This window comes from Herpailurus yagouaroundi, unplaced genomic scaffold (genome assembly GCF_014898765.1).
Source record: "Herpailurus yagouaroundi ecotype Mexico unplaced genomic scaffold, PumYag 253, whole genome shotgun sequence".
In the NCBI taxonomy this organism is placed as follows: domain Eukaryota; kingdom Metazoa; phylum Chordata; class Mammalia; order Carnivora; family Felidae; genus Herpailurus; species Herpailurus yagouaroundi.
Genome location: NW_024412470.1, coordinates 9,563,873 through 9,582,168, shown reverse-complemented (window position 1 = coordinate 9,582,168; position 18,296 = coordinate 9,563,873). Strand labels below are relative to the sequence as shown.

Sequence of the window (18,296 nt, the reverse complement as noted above, 5' to 3'; positions counted from 1 at the left end):
CTCTATGTTTAATCTGGGTTATTTATTTATTTATTTGATAAAAAAAAAAAATTTTAATGTTTATATATATATATTTTTTTTTTCAACGTTTATTTATTTTTGGGACAGAGAGAGACAGAGCATGAACGGGCGAGGGGCAGAGAGAGAGGGAGACACAGAATTGGAAACAGGCTCCAGGCTCTGAGCCATCAGCCCAGAGCCCGATGCGGGGCTCGAACTCCCAGACCGCGAGATCGTGACCTGGCTGAAGTCGGACGCTTAACCGACTGCGCCACCCAGGCACCCCTGTTTATATATTTTTAAGAGAGAGAGAGAAGCACAGTGTGAGCAGGGGAGGGGCAGAGAGAGAGAGGGAGGCACAGAATCTGAAGCAGGTCCTAGGCTGTGAGCTGCCAGCACAGAGCTCAACGTGGGGCTCCAACTCACAAACCATGAGATCATGACCTGAGCCGAAGGGGGACGCTTAACTGACTGAGCCACCCAGGCACTCCTATTTAACGTTTTAAAGTTTATTTATTTTTGAGAGAGACAGAGACCCCACGAGTTGGGGAGGGGCAGAGAAAGAGGGAAAGAGAGAATCCCAAGCAGGCCCCACACTGTCAGGACAGAGCCCCCCGATTGTGAGGCTCGAACTCACAAAACTGTGAGATCATGACCTGAGCCAAAACCAAAAGTCACCAACTGAGCCACCCAGGCGCCCCTAATCTGGGTCTGTTATTTAAATGTAATTAATATGCACACAGAAAATGCCCATTGGTATAAGTATGTTAAACAAAGTGTTAATAATAGCCTCAAAGGTTTATAAGTCCAGGAAAATCGAATCTCATACTTCACCAAACTTGGCGAGTAGGAAATGGTCAAATGTCAGTTTTAATGAGGTATCATTTGATAATTTGCTAACTTGTCTATTCACTTGAAGATCAAGTTTAGCATTGCGGCGGCATTGAAATAGCTACAGATGAGTATCTTGTGCAGTTACTACCAGAGTTAGAGACAGAACCATCCCGCTTTGTGTATTTCTGCCTCAGGTTTCTGCTTAGGAACCGGTAGGTGTTGGGATGTGGGGAGTCAGAGTCTGCTCCACACATCTGCTCGCAGCACGAACGTGGCACTGACGTCTGTGGTGAGCGGACTGAACAGGCCAAGCCATTCCGTGACTCGGCTCTCCCACCGTGTCCCATTTGTGATTGGCTCTTGACTTGATCTGGCTCCCATCTGGCATCCGTGCAGTCAGGGACACAAAAGGCAGCCACTGAAAGTGCATGGCAGTATCGTGTCCCCATGAGTATTGTATGAAGAGTTTCAAATGATAGAATCGTAGATACAAAATTTTAAAAATTCTCCAAATCTTGTGGGCTGCAAGAAAACACTTACACTTGGGAGATACTGCTTTAAAACTAAGTTCAGACTCCAGTTTTCTCGGGAAAGACTTTCTCATCCACCCTCTCTCTTTTTTTTTTTTTAATTTTTTTTTTCAAAGTTTATTTATTTTTGGGACAGAGAGAGACAGAGCATGAACGGGGGAGGGGCAGAGAGAGAGGGAGACACAGAATCGGAAACAGGCTCCAGGCTCTGAGCCATCAGCCCAGAGCCCGACGCGGGGCTCGAACTCACGGACCGCGAGATCGTGACCTGGTTGAAGTCGGACGCTTAACCGACTGCGCCACCCAGGCGCCCCCACCCTCTCTCTTGTAAATGTTTATTTATTTTTATTTATTTATTTTTGGGAGGAAGAGAGAGGGAGAGTGCTCTCTTTTAAATATTTTAATAATTAAATGACCAGAGGGTGCTTGGGTAGCTCAGTCGGTTGAGCTCCTCTGACTCTTTTTAAAAAAAAATTTTTTTTTCAACATTTATTTATTTTTGGGACAGAGAGAGACAGAGCATGAACAGGGGAGGGGCAGAGAGAGGAAGACATAGAATCGGAAACAGGCTCCAGGCTCTGAGCCATCAGCCCAGAGCCTGACGCGGGGCTTGAACTCACGGACCGCGAGATCGTGACCTGGCTGAAGTCGGACGCTTAACCGACTGCGCCACCCAGGCGCCCCGAGCTCCTCTGACTCTTGACTTCAGCTCAGGTCATGATTTCACAGTTGGTGAATTTGAGCCCCACATTGGGCTCTGTGCTGACAGCACGGGGCCTGCTTGGGATTCTCTCTCTCTCTCTCTCTCTCTCTCTCTCTCTCTCTGTCCTCCCCTCCCCTGCTTTTTCTCTCTCTTCCTCAAATTAAATAAATAAACTTTAGAGAAAAATAGAGAAAATATAATTAAACGGTCGTGATGAATTCAGTGATGTTTATTGTGTCCTAAGATTTATGTGAAGCCCTTTTTATAAATATGATCTCACTGAAACCTAATGATAGCTGTGTGAGGTGGGTATTTTTCCTATTTTATATAGAAGGACACACGGCGTGAATCACACAGCAGGTCGGTGGCAGAGTCAGAATTTGCATGTAGGTCTTTCTCATCAGCACACCTAACTTTGTACCACTACTCTGTTCCTCTCTGTGTGCCTCAGTTACATACCATGAACTCCCCTTGCATCGTAAGCAGGCACCACTGTTTATAATGAGCTCCTTCTAAGCCTGTCTTTTCCACTGGCCAGTGGGTCTCAAACTTGAGTATAGGTCAGAATCACCTGGAGAGATTTTTTTAAAAATGCAGATTCCAGGCTCCACCACAGACTTAGTGAATAAGACATTTTTGGGGCGCCTGGGTGGCTCAGTCGGTTAAGCGTCCGACTTCGGCTCAGGTCACGATCTCGCGGTCCGTGAGTTCGAGCCCCGCGTCGGGCTCTGTGCCGACAGCTCGGAGCCTGGAGCCTGCTTCGGATTCTGTGTCTCCCTCTCCCTCTGCCCCTCCCCTGCTCATTCTCTCTGTCTCTCAAAAATGAATAAACTTAAAGAAAATTTTTTTAAAGAAATTTTCTGTAGTGCCCAGGGAAACCTGTATTTTTTTTTTTTTAAATCACTTCCCTCAGGTGATTTTGTTGCAGGTGTATATCTTTGATGCATTTTGAGCAAAAGTGTTTTCGACTGTGGGTGCCTCATGGCTTCTAACCACCTCTGCATCTCAAGGACTTGCTTGCTAAACGTGTGTTGAATAATTCAAAGAATGAATGAAGAAACAATTGTTGACAGAAAATACGTTCTTGAGAAGAACACTCTTTTGGCCAGACCTTTGGAAAATTTAGAGATACGTGCTTAAATATCATGTAATATACTCAGTCTAGACTCTCCTCTGGGGGCTGCCCGTGGCAAGAAGCCTGCAAGAAGGTAGCAGAAAGCACAACTAAGTCTTGAAGAAAAAGAACAAAAACCCGCCGGGTCCTCCGGGATGGGACACAATCCGTCTTCTTCCGGTTGAAGAAAACCAAGATCAATCGAATTAGAAAAGCTTAAATGCCTTTGAGGGCCAGAATAAGGTTAGTGTCCCTAGCGTGTTATAGGCGTGAAGTTTTCTGCTTAACTTACAGTTCTGAGGTCAAATGTAGATTAATTCCTTTATTCAGCAAGAGGGTTTTTTTTGAATGCTTCCTAAGTGCCTTGAATGTCGTAAGGCATCATCGTTTTTTTTTTTTTCTTCCTGAGTTTATTACCCAGCAGAAAATTCAGGAAACAGTAAAGCTGTGCAAATGCACGTGGGGCTAGGTGGCCAGTGTCTACAAGCGCGAGAAGTCGCGGAAGGGTTTGTACAGCCAGGGTCTGGAGCTGGGAGCTGCATGAGCCCGGACAGGATTGGATGGGCAAGAGGCAAAGAGCAGCAAAGGTGGAGACTTGGCAGTCAGACTGCTTATGGCCTGCCAGCTCAGTTGACACAGAGGACGTGAGCCCCGCGTGGTGGAAGTTGCACGGGGAAGCACCGAGAAAGGACGTTGCATAGCTGTGCTTTCTTACGTTAAGGGGAGCTTTGGATGCTGTGGAGTTCAGAATGTTCTTTTGGGTCTTGAAGCAGGTGAAGGATTGTTTTAAGAAAGTGAGTGTCCCTGTAGGGGGTAAGGTAAATGGCAGGGGAGAGGGGGTTGGGTCAGGAGACTTATTAGAAGGCTGTGGTCAGTGTTCCAGATGTGGTTGGGTTTGGGCCAAAGTGGTGAAGTGAGCCAGGAGAAGCCTGAGCAGCTGTGGAAGTCCCTGGAAGGACACGAGGAGAGAGCATGGCTGGTAATGGTGCCCAAAGCCCAGTGACGCCCGGTGCTAGCAACGTGTGGCCGTGAGCACCCAAAGAGCCCATTTTCCCACAAGAAGTCTTGGTTGGAGATCAGTGTCCGACGCTTGTGGCCAGGACCCCAAATTTCCCAAATAGCTGTTTCAGCCTTTGTGGCTGGCAGAACAGATGGCTCTCAGACTGGGACTGTTTGTCGTTTCTCTCTCCTTCTCTGGCTCTTGTCACTTCCCCACCTGGTTCCCACACTGAGGACCTGTCAGTCTTGACACGTCTGCTTGGGACTGACAAAGGAATCTTGCTAATTAGACAAAGGTGGCGTCTCCCAAAGTGTGATCCCTGGAAACCTGCGGGGTTTTGAATGGATAACAGCAGGAGCAGGGCAAGAGCCTGCGTTCCGTGGTCAAATAAGTTTGAGAAATATTCTTAGAGAGTGACCCAGGTTTCTTTGTTGCAGGAGTCGCCGAGGTCTTTAATATGGTCATAAGCATCTCAGCTGTTCAAGAGAGGGGTAGCTTATAGCACTCCACAAACTTTCAGGACCATGGAGCTCATTTTTAAAGAAGTGTCTGAGGGGCGCCTGGGTGGCTCAGTCGGTCAAGCGTTCGACTTCGGCTCAGGTCATGATCTCGCGGTTTGTGAGTTCGAGCCCCGCGTCGGGCTCTGTGCTGACGGCTCAGAGCCTCGAGCCTGCTTCCGATTCTGTGTCCCCCGCACCGTCCCTCCCCTGCTCATGCTCTGTGTCTCTGTCTCTCAATAATAAATAAACATTAAAAAATTAAAAAAAAATAAAGAAGTGTCTTAAGGGGAGAGGGCTTCGTGGCAGAAAATAAAGAAGTGTCTTAAGGGGAGAGGGCTTCATTTGGAGAAATTGGAGACTAGGGAGTTTGTCTTTAGAATAAGACTCCTGCACTAAAGGTTGGCAGTGAAATGGAAAGAAACAGGAGACTGGAATTTTGGTCTGATTCTCCTACTAACAGCTTATCTGGTCACTGAACTTCCCTGGGTCTGTTGCCACAGAGGTCACACTAATAGTAGACGTACTCGTAAGTTCTTTCAACCGTAGGAATCTATAATCGTGCGCACATTCAGAAAAAGAACATCAGCTGTGATTTTTCTGTGTAATAAGCCGGGTGGCAGAGACAGTGGTGGGGGACCTCGGGGCCGAGGGGCGGTGACGACGAGATGAGTAAGATATGGTTTGAACCCTGAGCTGATTGTGTGGTCGGGCACAGTTACAGTGCTGGACTGATGTAGCAGACATAGATCAATGAAGTTTCTGGTTTGTTCTCAGGCTCCTGTGAACATATCATACGGTGCACCTGCAAGGTTAAGCGGCTAAGTCAGTGCTAATCCCCAGCGATCACTTAACCATCTCGTTTCAGTTTTGCTACTAAGCAGTTGTGAGGCCTTCGATAAATCAGCCCTCTGGGCTTGGGTTTTCTTCCTCTGCGAGATAAAGGAGTTGGGTTAGATTAAGGGCTGCAGGTGTTGTGTGACGAGGAACGATTTTTGAGTGAAGTTTTTAAGTCCCAGGACTTACCTGGAGATGTTCTTCCTCTAGCCACTCAAGGCAGACAGGCCCCAAGGCTTTGTCTTCATTGTCTTTCTTTTCCTTATTCCCAGATCATTTTTTAAATTTCCAGATCATTTCAGCCGCCTCAGACTTCTCTTACTGCTTTTATGTATTTGATGTTTCAATAGGTGTCTGTTGCACCAAACTCCCTTGAATGGCAGACCCAAGTTTCTGTCTGCTCAGCGTGTTTACCTGTTTCCAGCTTTAAAAAATATATGTTTTTATTTATCTTATTTTGAGAGAGAGAGAGCGAGCAAAAATGAGGGGCACAGAGAGAGAGAGAGAGAGAGAGAGAGAGAGAGAGAGAGAGAGAATCCCCTGGGTAGCTCAGTACAAGTCTTTTTGCCCCAGTGAATAAACCCCAAGTATAATACTTGGTAAGCCCCAGTAATACAGTGAAAATTTGGATCTTTTCTCAAATGTTGAATACTTCAGTTGCCTGCCTTCTTAGGGAACTAGAAGGCAGAAGAGAGCTGGACTAATATAGGTGACGTCTGTTCTTGTCGCGTGGCCACTTTATTCCCATTAAGTTCCGTGTCCTTTGCTGGAGACAGTGGCAACTTAGAGTAGTGGTTCAGCAACCCACCTGGACGCTGTGACACCACACAGAGTTACACATTGTTTTACCATCTAATGGAGGAAAGAGACCGGCAGAAAAGACGGAAATGACGTAATGACACATGCTAGAATGCAAGCACCCGAACATGTGGAACAGAAAACCCTAGGTGAGAGGTAGAGTGTGCTCATACTTAATTTAAAAAAACATTAGCAAAAACTGTACATCCATATATTTACATTTATGTGTCGATAGTTCTAGAAGACTGCTCAGGTAACTGATAACTAGCAGCATTGAAGAATGGGGGTGATAGTCTGAGGGGGAAGTGAGACCTACTTTGATTGTAAGCTATCTGGACAGCCCTGGTAGCTCTGGAGACACTCCCAGGGGATCTGTGAGAGCAAAACTATTTCCACAATAATCCTAGGATGTTTGGCTTTGTTTCGCTCTCCTCCCACGATTATATGGTGGAATTTTCGAGAGGATGCATGATATGTGATATTGTAACAAATTGAATTCAGAAGTGGATATGAGAATCTGTGTTCAATTAAGCCAGATATTGAAGAGATTTTATTTATTTTGAGAGTGGGGAGAGGGCAGAGAGAGGGGGAGAGAGAGACAGAGACAGAGACAGAGACAGAGACAGAGAGGGAGAGAGAGAGAATCCCAAGCAGGTTCCACGCCCAGCATGGAGCCCGACACAGGGCTCAATCCCATAACCCTGTGATCATGACCTGAGCCGAAATCAAGAGTTGGACGCTCAACTGACTGAGCCCGCCAGGTGCCCCTCAATGAGAGTTTTTTTTTAATGTAAACTAATGCCACTGTTCTCACTAAGAATTTTTTTTGAAAATAGCTATTGTTATTTAAAAAATTATGTTAACACATAATCATAATAATTTAACAATAATTTTTAAGAACTTAAACATTAATAATAAAATTGAGTAATTATTATCTTAAATAAATAGTAAATGTAACATTCTGTTTAAGTTTCTAGATTGATAGATATCAATAGGTGTAGCCCTCCTAAACAGACTCTCTTTGAGATCCCTTCAGTGCCTGGGGTACTTGGGAGGTGTCAAATTGGAAAGAAAGTGCGAATGATGCAAAAGTTTGTAATGCTGGGGCGCTGGGTGGTTCAGTCGGTTGAGTGTCCACCTTCGGCTCGGGTCATGATCTCACGGTTCGTGAGTTTGAGCCCTGGGTTGGGCTCTGTGCTGACAGCTCAGAGCCTGGAGCCTGCTTCGGATTCTGTGTCTCCCTCTCTCTCTGCTCTTCCCCTGCTCACACGCTATCTCTCTCTCTCAAAAATAAAGATTAAAAATAAATAAATAAAAAGTTTGTAATGCAACATTGCTCTCCCCCCCCCCCCCCCCATAAAGGGATATCTACAAGTGGTCTGGGGTTCAGTGCTCTAGAAAGTTCCAAGTCCTGTGGCTTGAAGCAAAGACGTTGTGACAACTGAAGACACACAGAAGCCAGCTGTCGTCGAGGACCCCGTTCCTCAGAGAATGTTCTGCGCCCATGGATGTAAGTAAGGCCAGTCGCTGAAGCTGTCACCCCATGAGGCCGGGGGCGAGGGTAGGAGGGGAAACCACCTGCTGCCAGTGTGGCCTCCCTGGAGCCCCTCACTTACCTGGCTGGTGTCACAGGGAATGTGGAGCACGCGGGTTCTGTGCCGAGAGCTGGTGTCAGCGGAGACCACGTGTTGGATTGTATAGGAAAGCTGATGTTGAATGTCAGCTCACTCCTCAGACTTCACTGATCCAGATGTGGCTCGCGCCAGGTTCGCGGCTGATCCTGGGGTGTCTTCCCCAACTCTGAGTGGCCCAGGGTATCTTGGTCTTCCCTGTCCCGACAGGACCCACTGGAATTTCGGGGTTCCTACGTCGATCCGGGTCTCTCCCAACACTCCGATTACATTCATTTATTTATTTTTTTGTAAGTTGCCTTCTTCCAGCAATAATTTGAGGTGGCTTAGAGAAAAATAATAATTCACAGAGCTACTAAAATCGGGGTCATTGACTCAGAGTCCTATAATAAGCTTTGGAGGAGCTAAATATATGAGAAAAGCCGGCCTGGGGTACTTACTGTAGATAAATGCAACCCTTAGCCCTGGGACGCAAGGCAGAAAGAGATGTGTGGGACATCTCAGAGCATCCACGAGCAAACTAGGAAGCATTCACCCACCTCAAGGTGTCTGCTCTGGGTGAATCTTGGTCTCCATGGGACTTCTCAGTTCATCCTTTAGCGGACTCAGATCCCATTAATGAATCTAAAATTCTAGTAATTCCATGAGTCTGAGACCTTTTCAGCCTGGAGCTCACCAAAGGCACAAGCCATGTTTCCTTCACGCCGGCATCTCTGGCCTCCAGCATGGGGTCTGGCTCACAGAAGATGCTCGGGGAGAACCTACTGACTTCCATCCATATGGCTTCTGTAGAACTCGCTGAGTGAATGGATGGCTGAGTAAATAATATGGACCCGTGAGTCCTCGGGAGTGAAGGATGAGGGCAGGAGGGACAAGTGGTATTTTCTCACATTTTCCAGGAGATTTCTTCTCACTGTCAGGATGTTCACTGGATTATACACTCCTTGCCATTTATTATGTAAGGACTAAACCTCTTCCCCATTTCTCCTTCACCTCCTTGTGGTGAGAAAATATCTTGGGTCTGTTTCTTCCCACAGATCGCCTTGAAACTAATGTATTTCCTTCCTTCCTTCCTTCCTTCCTTCCTTCCTTCCTTCCTTCCTTCCTCCTTCCCTCCCTCCCTCCCTCCCTTTCTCCCTCCCTCCCTCCCTTCCAATAGACTTCAAGTAGACTCTTGATACTGGAAGAGCTAAAAGGTCTTCACTGGAGCCTTCATGATGTGCAGTTGAGAATGAATAATTCATAGCTACATTTAACCACTAACCAGAAGTTATTGCAGATTTTCTCTATTACACGAGATTCCTCAAACATGATTCATCTGTGGATCATTCCACTTTACCTTTCAGAAGCTATCACTGTGGACTTTTCTTCCCCTGCCACCCGATCTTAAGTGACTGTTTCCAGAAATTACTATTTCAGTATCCACGGCGTGTGCAACCTACAGCCTTGTCTTGTGAAGCCCCATCCGGCTGCCTCCCCTCACGTCCACTATCATGTTACACCGAGAACTATTTCAAGTCCTGCTCCCCCAAGACAGAATCCTTCTGGTCTTTTCCGGTGACCAACGTCGGCTTCCTCCTTTTCTGAGAATGACGACATTAAGTATTTCATTCTGTCCAGAGACTTCAGTCTTAGTTTCCTGTGTCTCCTATTAATAGGAGGACCAAGTAACGTAACATCTAAATGGAACACTTGCGAGAGAAAGGCAGTGTTATTAATAGATGCTCTGGAACAAGGGGCTGATCCCAACGTACGGTCAAGATCTGGCATCAGTCGCAAATACTGAGGTTAACAATAGCCTTTGGAGATCAACTCCTCTAGTTCTGTTTGGTTGTTTGTTTTGGGCCCCAGGGGGCTCTGGGTCCACCCAGCCCAGCCCAGTGTTATACACGTCCATGGAGACCCTGTCCCCTCGTGGATGTTAGAGCTCCCAGGGGACACCATCAAACTCACCACAGAACTGGTGGCCCGTGTCTGTGAGCCAGCATAGCACAGCCTGTCTTCCCTGCCTTTTCCTCCCTCTTCGTCCCCTCCTCTGCCCTCCCCCTCTGCTCCTTCCCCTTTGGGTCTTCATTCCTTCACTCTGCCCCCCCCACCTCCTCCCCCCTCCGCACCTCCCTCCTCTCACTTTTCTCTTTTTGTCTCCTTCTCTCCATTTGTCACTCACACTGTCTTCCTTTCCTTCTCTCTCCCAAAATGGCTCTTCCAGCTTTGTTGGAGAGCAGCTCAAAAGAGTAGTACTGCCAACGTTAGCTTCTCCTTTAAAGGAAAAGTTTGTATTTCCAACCGGAGCTTGATCCTCCCTCGTGACTTAGAAGCTGTCTTTCTCCCATTGCAAGTGGCCGAGGGCTGGTCTGTTTCTCATGAGTGTCTTGGGTGGGAGGTTCTGGTTTCAGGTGTCCCGGAGGACATGTTTTCCGGGGCATGGCGACCGCACAGCCTGGGGGGTTGCACGTGGGGGTGGCGTGGGGACAGGTGGCATTCGGAGCGGTGACCGGGACAAACCTGGGAGGCATCTGCCTGTTACAGAGCACGTTACAGTTGAGATAAATGAAGCGCCGTGACCACACTGCTACATAAACCTAGGCGTCTGAGATTTTGGAGTTTGGCTGTGCCAGGATCATTACAGGAAGGACAAGGTCAGGATCGGTGTCTAACTAATCAGAGAGCCACAGCTATTGTGGGTGTGCCACGAGGCGAGGAGAGAAGAGACTGGTTAGAAACTGAGGGACATGCCTGCCCAGGGGAAGGGAGGCCAGGTGTGCAGCTGGCTTAGACGTTTCTAGATGAAATGGGCTCAACAATGTTCTGAAAAGCATGAACTGCGAATGGACGGTGGTGATGTACAAGGAACCATGGGGCTGGAGAGCAGCGTGGGACCCAAGGACTTTGGGTAACGGCTTTACTTACAAAAATAGTAGCTGTTACGGGGCACCTGTGATGTGTGAGGGACTCCGCAAGTGATTTGAAAGCCTACGGATAGGGGCGCCTGGGTGGCGCAGTCGGTTAAGCGTCCGACTTCAGCCAGGTCACGATCTCGCGGTCCGTGAGTTCGAGCCCCGCGTCGGGCTCTGGGCTGATGGCTCAGAGCCTGGAGCCTGTTTCCGATTCTGTGTCTCCCTCTCTCTCTGCCCCTTCCCTGTTCATGCTCTGTCTCTCTCTGTCCCAAAAATAAATAAACGTTGAAAAAAAAAATTAAAAAAAAAAAAAAAAAAAGAAAGCATACGGATAGGAGTGGGGGATCATTCCAGCCCAAGTGCTCATGGCCAACAAGAAAGGGAAGGAACAAAAAAAAAGAATCGTGCTCAAGGAGGTGCCCAGAGGGTGGTGAGTGGTGATGGTAGGGGATGGCACTTGTGGCTGGGGGGATCCCCGAATGTGGAAGGGGTGGGGCTGGGGCCAAGCATGGGGGTGCCAGGCAGCGGTGCAGTATGCAGAGGGCGAGGTATGGGTTGGTCACTAGCGGTGGGGCTGACCTCAGCAGTGAGGACGAGGAGTGAGCAGTGGACGAAGATGGCACTGGACGTGGGAATGGAGGGGAGGGGGCAGATGGCAATCAGTGGGGAGCAGAGGGTTAGGACCGAGGGGTGGTGGAAGAGAGAGCTGGAAAGGAGGGTGGCTGCCAGACTGGGGAGAGCTCTGACTGCTGGCTGGTCTGTGACATCTGGACGCCATCTTAGGGGTTCAGCATCTGCGTGGGACGTGCCCTAGGAGTGACTTTGCTTTTGAGGATGCCAGTTTCAGATGCCCCTCTTGCTGAGTGGGGGTGCAGTTCTGAGCCAGATTTAGGGGGGAAATATTCAGACGCCTAAGAATATATATGCGTGAAACACGTGGAGGCAGCATGTTCTAAGGTGTCAGTCTCTTGGTTTTGCTTTGATCTTCACAGCTTATAAGAGATTTGAGGGTCAGCCACAGACTGCATCGCCCTCAGGGTACATCTAGGGCTGCTAGCAAGAATCTTATTTCCATTGTTTCCATTTTCATTGCCTTATAATTTCTCATATTATATTAATTATTTTAGCCTGAGATTGTGGGCTGCAGGAATGATGTTAAGTGTTCCTGGCTGGCAACATTTCCTGAATTTCTTTCTGGGCTTGAACCTATTCAAAATTCTTGCTTCCTGGGGCATGGAGCTTCGGGTTCCTCCCCTTGTGATGGATGAGAGGGGTTGGGGTATCCCTTCTAGACATTCATAGTCTTCGTCAGGATTTTTCACTGCTGTCTTATTGTCTTAGACATTCATGTGACCTCTTACACTGATTAATTTCTTTATGTGTATGAGCTCCTCCTCCCCCACGCCTCCCCCAGCAAAAAAAAAAGATTGCGAGAACCTCTTAGCCAAGGTCTGAGTCTTTTTGTCAGGTGGTTTTGCTTTTGTGTAACATCTAGCGTAGTATTCCACATGCATTATCTATTGGGGGTTGAGAAACAGGGTTGGTGGTGGTGGGCAGCTGGAACCCATCTGCTCCCATGTTTCACCCTGGAACTGGGTTTTATAGAGGATGGTCCAGAGCAGATCTTTGCTAATCAAAGCCTCATTCACTGATAGCATCGGTTTCAGCTAGGAGCTTGTTAAAGACAGAGTTGCATGCCTTAGACCTCAGAGTCTGTAATTTTTTTTGTTTTTAGTTTTTTTTGGGGGGATATACATATAGAGCATGTAAGTGGGGGAGAGGGGCAGAGGGAGAGAGAGAGAGAGAGAGAGAGAGAGAGAGAGAGAGAGAGAGGCTCCACGCTCCGTGCAGAGCCCAATGAGGGGCTCAGTCCCATGATCCTGGGATTGTGACCTGAGCCGAAATCAAGAGTCGGATGCTCAGCTGACTGAGCCCCCTGGGCACCCCGTAATTTGATCGGTGTTTGAGACACACTGGTCCCCAGATGTAATGTGTGCAAAGCACCTGAGGATTGTGTTAACATGCAGCTTCTGATATTATTTTAGGTTCCTTAGGTAATAGTAGACAAGTAGACCTCAAAGTTTTCTCATACCAAAGCAGCAACTTCCTTCCTAAGGGTGTCAGTGAACATCATTCGCTCCTCAAACTGATACTCCTGCACAGAACACAGGGTTTTTGTCAGGGTTTGGCACACGACGGCCTGTGGTCGAAATCCAGCCTGCTGCCTGTTTTTGTAAATAAAGTTTTATTAGCACACAGCTCTGCTCATTTATTTGCCTAGTGCTGATGGCTTCTTTTGTGCTACATAGGACAAGGTGAATAGTTATGACAGAGACCTTATGGCCCACAAAGCCTAAAATACTTACTATCTGGGCCTTTACAGAAAATTTTTAAAAAGTTTGCTGGTAGTGGCTGATGAGATGAACCCAAAATATTTTCTTGAAGTAAAGGAAATAGTTGTAGTCTTTTGCCCCAGTGGCAAAATTTGCAAGCCCGTCTTGATCTATCATGGAGAAGCTAAATCGTAAAACAATTCCCTAGTGGACAATGAAGTGTCTTGAGCCCCAAATCGATCCAGATATCAGTACCAAGGAGTCTGTGACTTCCCAAGGCCCATTTTATAACAACCTCCTCTAAAGAAATGATTGTAATTTTATTGAGCTGACTCCTTCTTCCACAAATCGATTCCATGAACTGTTCAAAGTGAGTTTTGACTTTCCCCAAGAACTGGGAGGATCCAAGAGGAAATCCTGAGGAGAAATGTCCGGGACCAAGGAATCAAACAGCCTGGAAAGGGTTGGGTAGAATCTCCTGAAACAGTAGCCTCAGCCCAGCCCACCTCTGGGCTGTTCCCTGGGCAGCCAGACTCAGACAGTGTGGGCTCGGAGTCCTTCTTTCCATTCCCTGGGAGAATCCCACCACCTGTCTCTTATTTGGGGTTTGTGAATTGTGAAATGATGGCACACTCCGGCTCCAGGCTTGCTGCGTGTATGCCAAGCATACAGAGACGGAAGGCAGAGGCTGGAGCCAAGGAGCAGGAAGTACAGAAAGGGGGGCTGCTGGCCCGAGGCATCTGCTCTGCAAACACAGTGGAGCAGGGGGGTTGTGGGCGGAGAGAAGGCAGCCCCATGTAATCGCTCGAGGATGTGGGCGCGCAGCTCTGAGCCCCTGGCTCTCCTTCCAGAACCAAATTTCAGAGGAGATGGGTATAGGAGAATTAGGATCCCTTTTCCTTGTCCAGGGGTTTCCCGGGGCCAGCGTGATTTAGCGTGGGATTCTATGGGATTCTTTGCTGTAGCCCTTGGAGCTCTACGCTTCCTTTGTTTCTTTTCCCATTGTCTGCATAGCCCGGGACACTAGCAGGGTTTTTTTGAGGAGGTGTAGACAAGAGTGAGGAGTCCCCTCTCAATTCCAGACTTTATTTTACCTCCAAACTATTCTGAGAGGTTGTAGGAGTGAATTGGTGCCTCCTGTATTGTTATTTCTTCTTTCATCCAGAGGGTGGATATCCATTGAAAGCCTACCATGTAACAGGATGGTGGGAAAAGCATGAACTGGAGAGTCAGACAAACCTGGGTGCAAATTCTGGTTTCTCCACTGTAAGCCCCCCACTCCCCACTCCCGTTCCAGTTGGCAGGTTTCCTCCTTCCTCACCCCACTTTCCCCACATCTCCCTGAATCTTCGGTCGGGCCGGAAGATCCCTTCTCTTTGTGTTTGTTGTAGCCCCATAGTCTGGCCGTGTACAGTATGATCGGGAAATCATCTGTTCAGGTGTCAGCCTCTCTCCCCACATTTTAAAGTCATCCATGGCAGGGATCTCTGTTAATAGTTTTTACCCTTAGCTCCCGATACACCTGGATATTATGGTGATTCTGCTAAATGGATCAGTTGGGATTTGGTAGATGACAAGTACTGGAGAATCATGAAAATACCTGGAGACGTCCTAGTCCACTTTTCCTGAAGTGAATGGTTGAGGGGGTTGGGGGGAGGTTGGATCTGGAGACCCAGGCTTGTGAGGCACAGCTTGGGTGGATGAGTTGACAATGGACAAGCAGCTCTGTGTCTCCCCCAGAACATTATATGCTCACAGCAGTGGGGGCATGTCTTATTTGTTTCTGTGTCCCTTTATATTCTTAAGTACAACCAAGAAAGTGAGTAATTAGACAGTTGGATTTTGATGGACAGTACAAGACCAAAATCTTCCACCCCTCAAATCTCCCCATGTTCGTGACGTGCATCTATCTTGTCTTGAGAGCCTGGAGAGTGGAACCATTATGTAAAAAACATAGATTTGGGGAGAAGAGAGTAAATTCAGTTTGAAACACGTCGAGTGTGAGATCTGCCTGTCACACACGCAGGACTGGAGAGCTGGAAGGAGGTGGGGGCTGGAGCCTTGTGACTTTTCACATGTCTGGGTTAGTTCCCCAAACTAGACCCAGAGCTCATGGTATAGCCTCTGTGGCACTTAATGTGTACCCATTAAAAAGGACCTGGTACATATTTACTGGTCCACTCTAAGATATGGGGCTTCCCACGTACTAGAGATCTGCTGCAGATGCTTGAGCAGAGCTATAAGACGATATAAATTTTGCCCCAGAAAGACTCGATTTTGCTGCAGTGTACAAGAAAGATTGTAAGGGAAGGAGGCAGAGGTGGGGAAGCTTGGTAGGAGGCCAGCAAAAGGGCAGGTGGGCAGTGAAGGAGTCTGAGCAGAGCTGTACCAGGAGGAAAAGAGAAGAGGGGGGTTCTGACTATGCAAGAGACTGGTGACTTGGCTGGCTCCATAGCATCAGCCCTAGCAAATCTCCTTGCTCTGGGAGGAGCAAGGACCAGCCATGTGTGGCTTTGGAATGAGAGCCAGCGACTGCATCCAGAGGGAGATGATGAGAAACACACAGGCCATGAAGATCAGGAAAGCACCATTAATCTTTTCGTTGCAAACTACTCTCCAGAGCCCTGGGAGAGGGTGCAGAAGCCTGTGTGTGCGGACTCGGGCCCTTTACTAGGAAATACAAGATGGAATCCCCCTTAATAAGCACAAAAGAGACAACATCCTGGAATCGGAGAGGCTGGGAGAGGATGGGGTGGGGTGGGTAGTGAGGAAAGGGAGGGGCGGAGCACTGGTCAGAAGACAGGGGAAAGGAAAAGTGGTCCAGGGTGAGTAGACCTTGAATTTCACAGAAGCTGTATTTCTCTCCCCACCCCCCACCCCCAGTCTAATTTTATGGAGAATTTTTTCCTCAAATATGAAATTAAAAAAATTTTTTTCCAGTTTATTTATTTTGAGAGAGAGAGAGACAGCACAAGTGGGGGTAGGGGCAGAGAGAGGGAGAGAGAATTCCAAGCAGCCACAGAGCCCAGCATGGGGCTTCAAGTCACAAACTGTGAGATCATGACCTGAGCCGAGATCAAGAGTTGGATGCTTACAGGGCACCTGGGTGGCTCAGTCAGTTAAGCATCCGATTCTTGGTTTTACCTCAGGTCATGATCTCATGGTTCATGGGTTCGAGCCCTGCATTGGGCGCTGTGCTGACAGCTCGGAGCCTGCTTGGGATTCTGTCTCCCTCTCTCTCTGCCCTTCTTTGCTCACTCAATCTCTCTCTCTCAAAAATAAACAAATAAACATGAAAAAAGTAACACAAAAAAGAGATGGATGCTTGACTGACTGAGCCACCCAGGCACCCTAAGATTTGAAATATTTTCGAAATTAAAGAAAAGTCATTAAAACAAAGAAACTACTTTCATTCAATAAAAACTCTGGTTTTTAGAGTTACATGTTATTTATACATATTGTAATGCCCCCAGCATTGTAAATCAATTCGATGAGGTGTGTGAATGACCTTAAAAACCGTCTATACTATTTGATGTAGGAATTTCCCATTTATGAATCTATTCTAAGGAAATACTCTGAAGGGGACAAAAGTTACACCCAACAAGGTAGGTAGCATTAGGTAGGAAAAAGAAATGATCTAAAGGCCCAGCACTGAGGGTATGGTTAAATATACAGGTTATAAGCCTTTAAAATGATGGTTTTGAGAATTAAAAAAAAAAATTTTAATGTTTATTTTTGAGAGAGAGAGAGAGCACATGAGCAGAAGAGGGGCAGAGAGAGAGGGAGACACAGAATCTGAAGCAGGCTCCAGGCTTGGAGCTGTTAGCACAGAGCCTGATGTGGGGCTCGAACTCACGAGCGGTGAGATCATGACCTGAGCTGAAGTCGGATGTTTGACTGAGTCACCCAGATGCCCCTCGTTTTGAGAACTTTAGATAATTTCAGAATTTATGGTTTTATATTAAGTGAAATTTGAAGTTTCAAAGTTACATAAAGGTATTAAATAGTGATGTAACATCCACAGAACAAAAACTCTGAGGAAAATGTGTCAAAATATTAACTGAGTTTGATTTTTTATTAGCTGAGGAGCTCATAGCAGCCGTTTTGGTTCTTAAGATTGAAAGTTCATAAATAAGCATGCATGGCTTCTCTATTAGAAAAGAAAGAGAAGAAGCTATGTAAGTTTTTTTGAAGAGGAATGATATTATGAAGGAGTAATTGTAGTTTTCAGAGAGAAAATATGAAAAATCAAGGTGGGCTCTTTCCTTCCCTGGGACTCTGAAGGTCTTTCCTCCCTCCCAATCGGATGTCCTCATGTGTGCCTGGGGACAGAAAACAGCAAGTTTGCTACCTGAGCTCTGCTCTCACACACGTAGTAGTTCTCTGTCATCTACATGGAAAAAAGACCCAAACCCCTTGGTCTCCTATTCAACATCTTCCAGAAGCAAATCCCAACTCGCCTTTTCCAGTTTGTGTGTATTTTCTATGTGTATTTTCTCCTCAGATCAGATCCCCTCTCAGACTTGCTATCTCTTGTATGTGTCCCCACCTTCCCACTTCTGAACCTCTGCTTGTTCAGGGCACAGCATGTTCACAGAGCGAGTACAAAACGCGGCCAAGCAGGCCAGGGGATTGGTCGTGCTGTGTGGTCCTGGCCAGCCCATCTCACCGCTCTGATTCTCACATGGCGCACCTGTGACATGAGGGAGGTAGTGGATGGTTGCCAAGCTTCCTTGCAGCTTCAAAGCCGGGCGAGCCGGGTTACCTCAGTGTCCCAGGAGGGGACAGCTGTCTGTTCCTTGCCCCACGTTGTAACTGCTTCCCTTAAGTGTCCCTCCCCCTCTCCACCTGTCAAATCCTGCACTTCCTAGCTCTTGTCCCTTTTCCTTCATGACGTGTCCCTTGGGGTTCCGATGAACAACATGTGTATTGGCCCTTTGGCCCCTCGGCCCCTCATACGTACTATGTCTTCTCAAAACCATGGCTCGGGTCAAGGATATAACAGATACTCCCATCTGCATAAAAATTCAACTCCACGGGGAAAAAAACAAATTAAGTGAGCTTCTGGGATGAAGTGCATACTTCTCTAGATCCTTTGTTTATGGTCCAAATAGAGCCCAGC

The 18,296-nt window shown here is 47.3% G+C and overlaps 1 protein-coding gene across 5 annotated transcripts in view; it reads left to right on the top strand.

Moving 5' to 3' along the window:
- The window catches only part of DDR2 (discoidin domain receptor tyrosine kinase 2), a 157,081-nt gene that overhangs the window by 17,676 nt on the left and 121,109 nt on the right, over positions 1–18,296 (top strand). For 4 of the 5 annotated variants that reach the window (XM_040460990.1, XM_040460993.1, XM_040460992.1 and 1 more), the window contains exon 2: positions 7,676–7,823. The exons of the other annotated variant lie outside the window; for it this stretch is intronic. In XM_040460990.1, coding sequence (XP_040316924.1) covers positions 7,818–7,823 — 6 coding nt within the window. In that variant the 5' untranslated portion in view covers positions 7,676–7,817. The remainder of the gene's footprint in view (positions 1–7,675; positions 7,824–18,296) is intronic. 5 annotated transcript variants of the gene reach the window in all.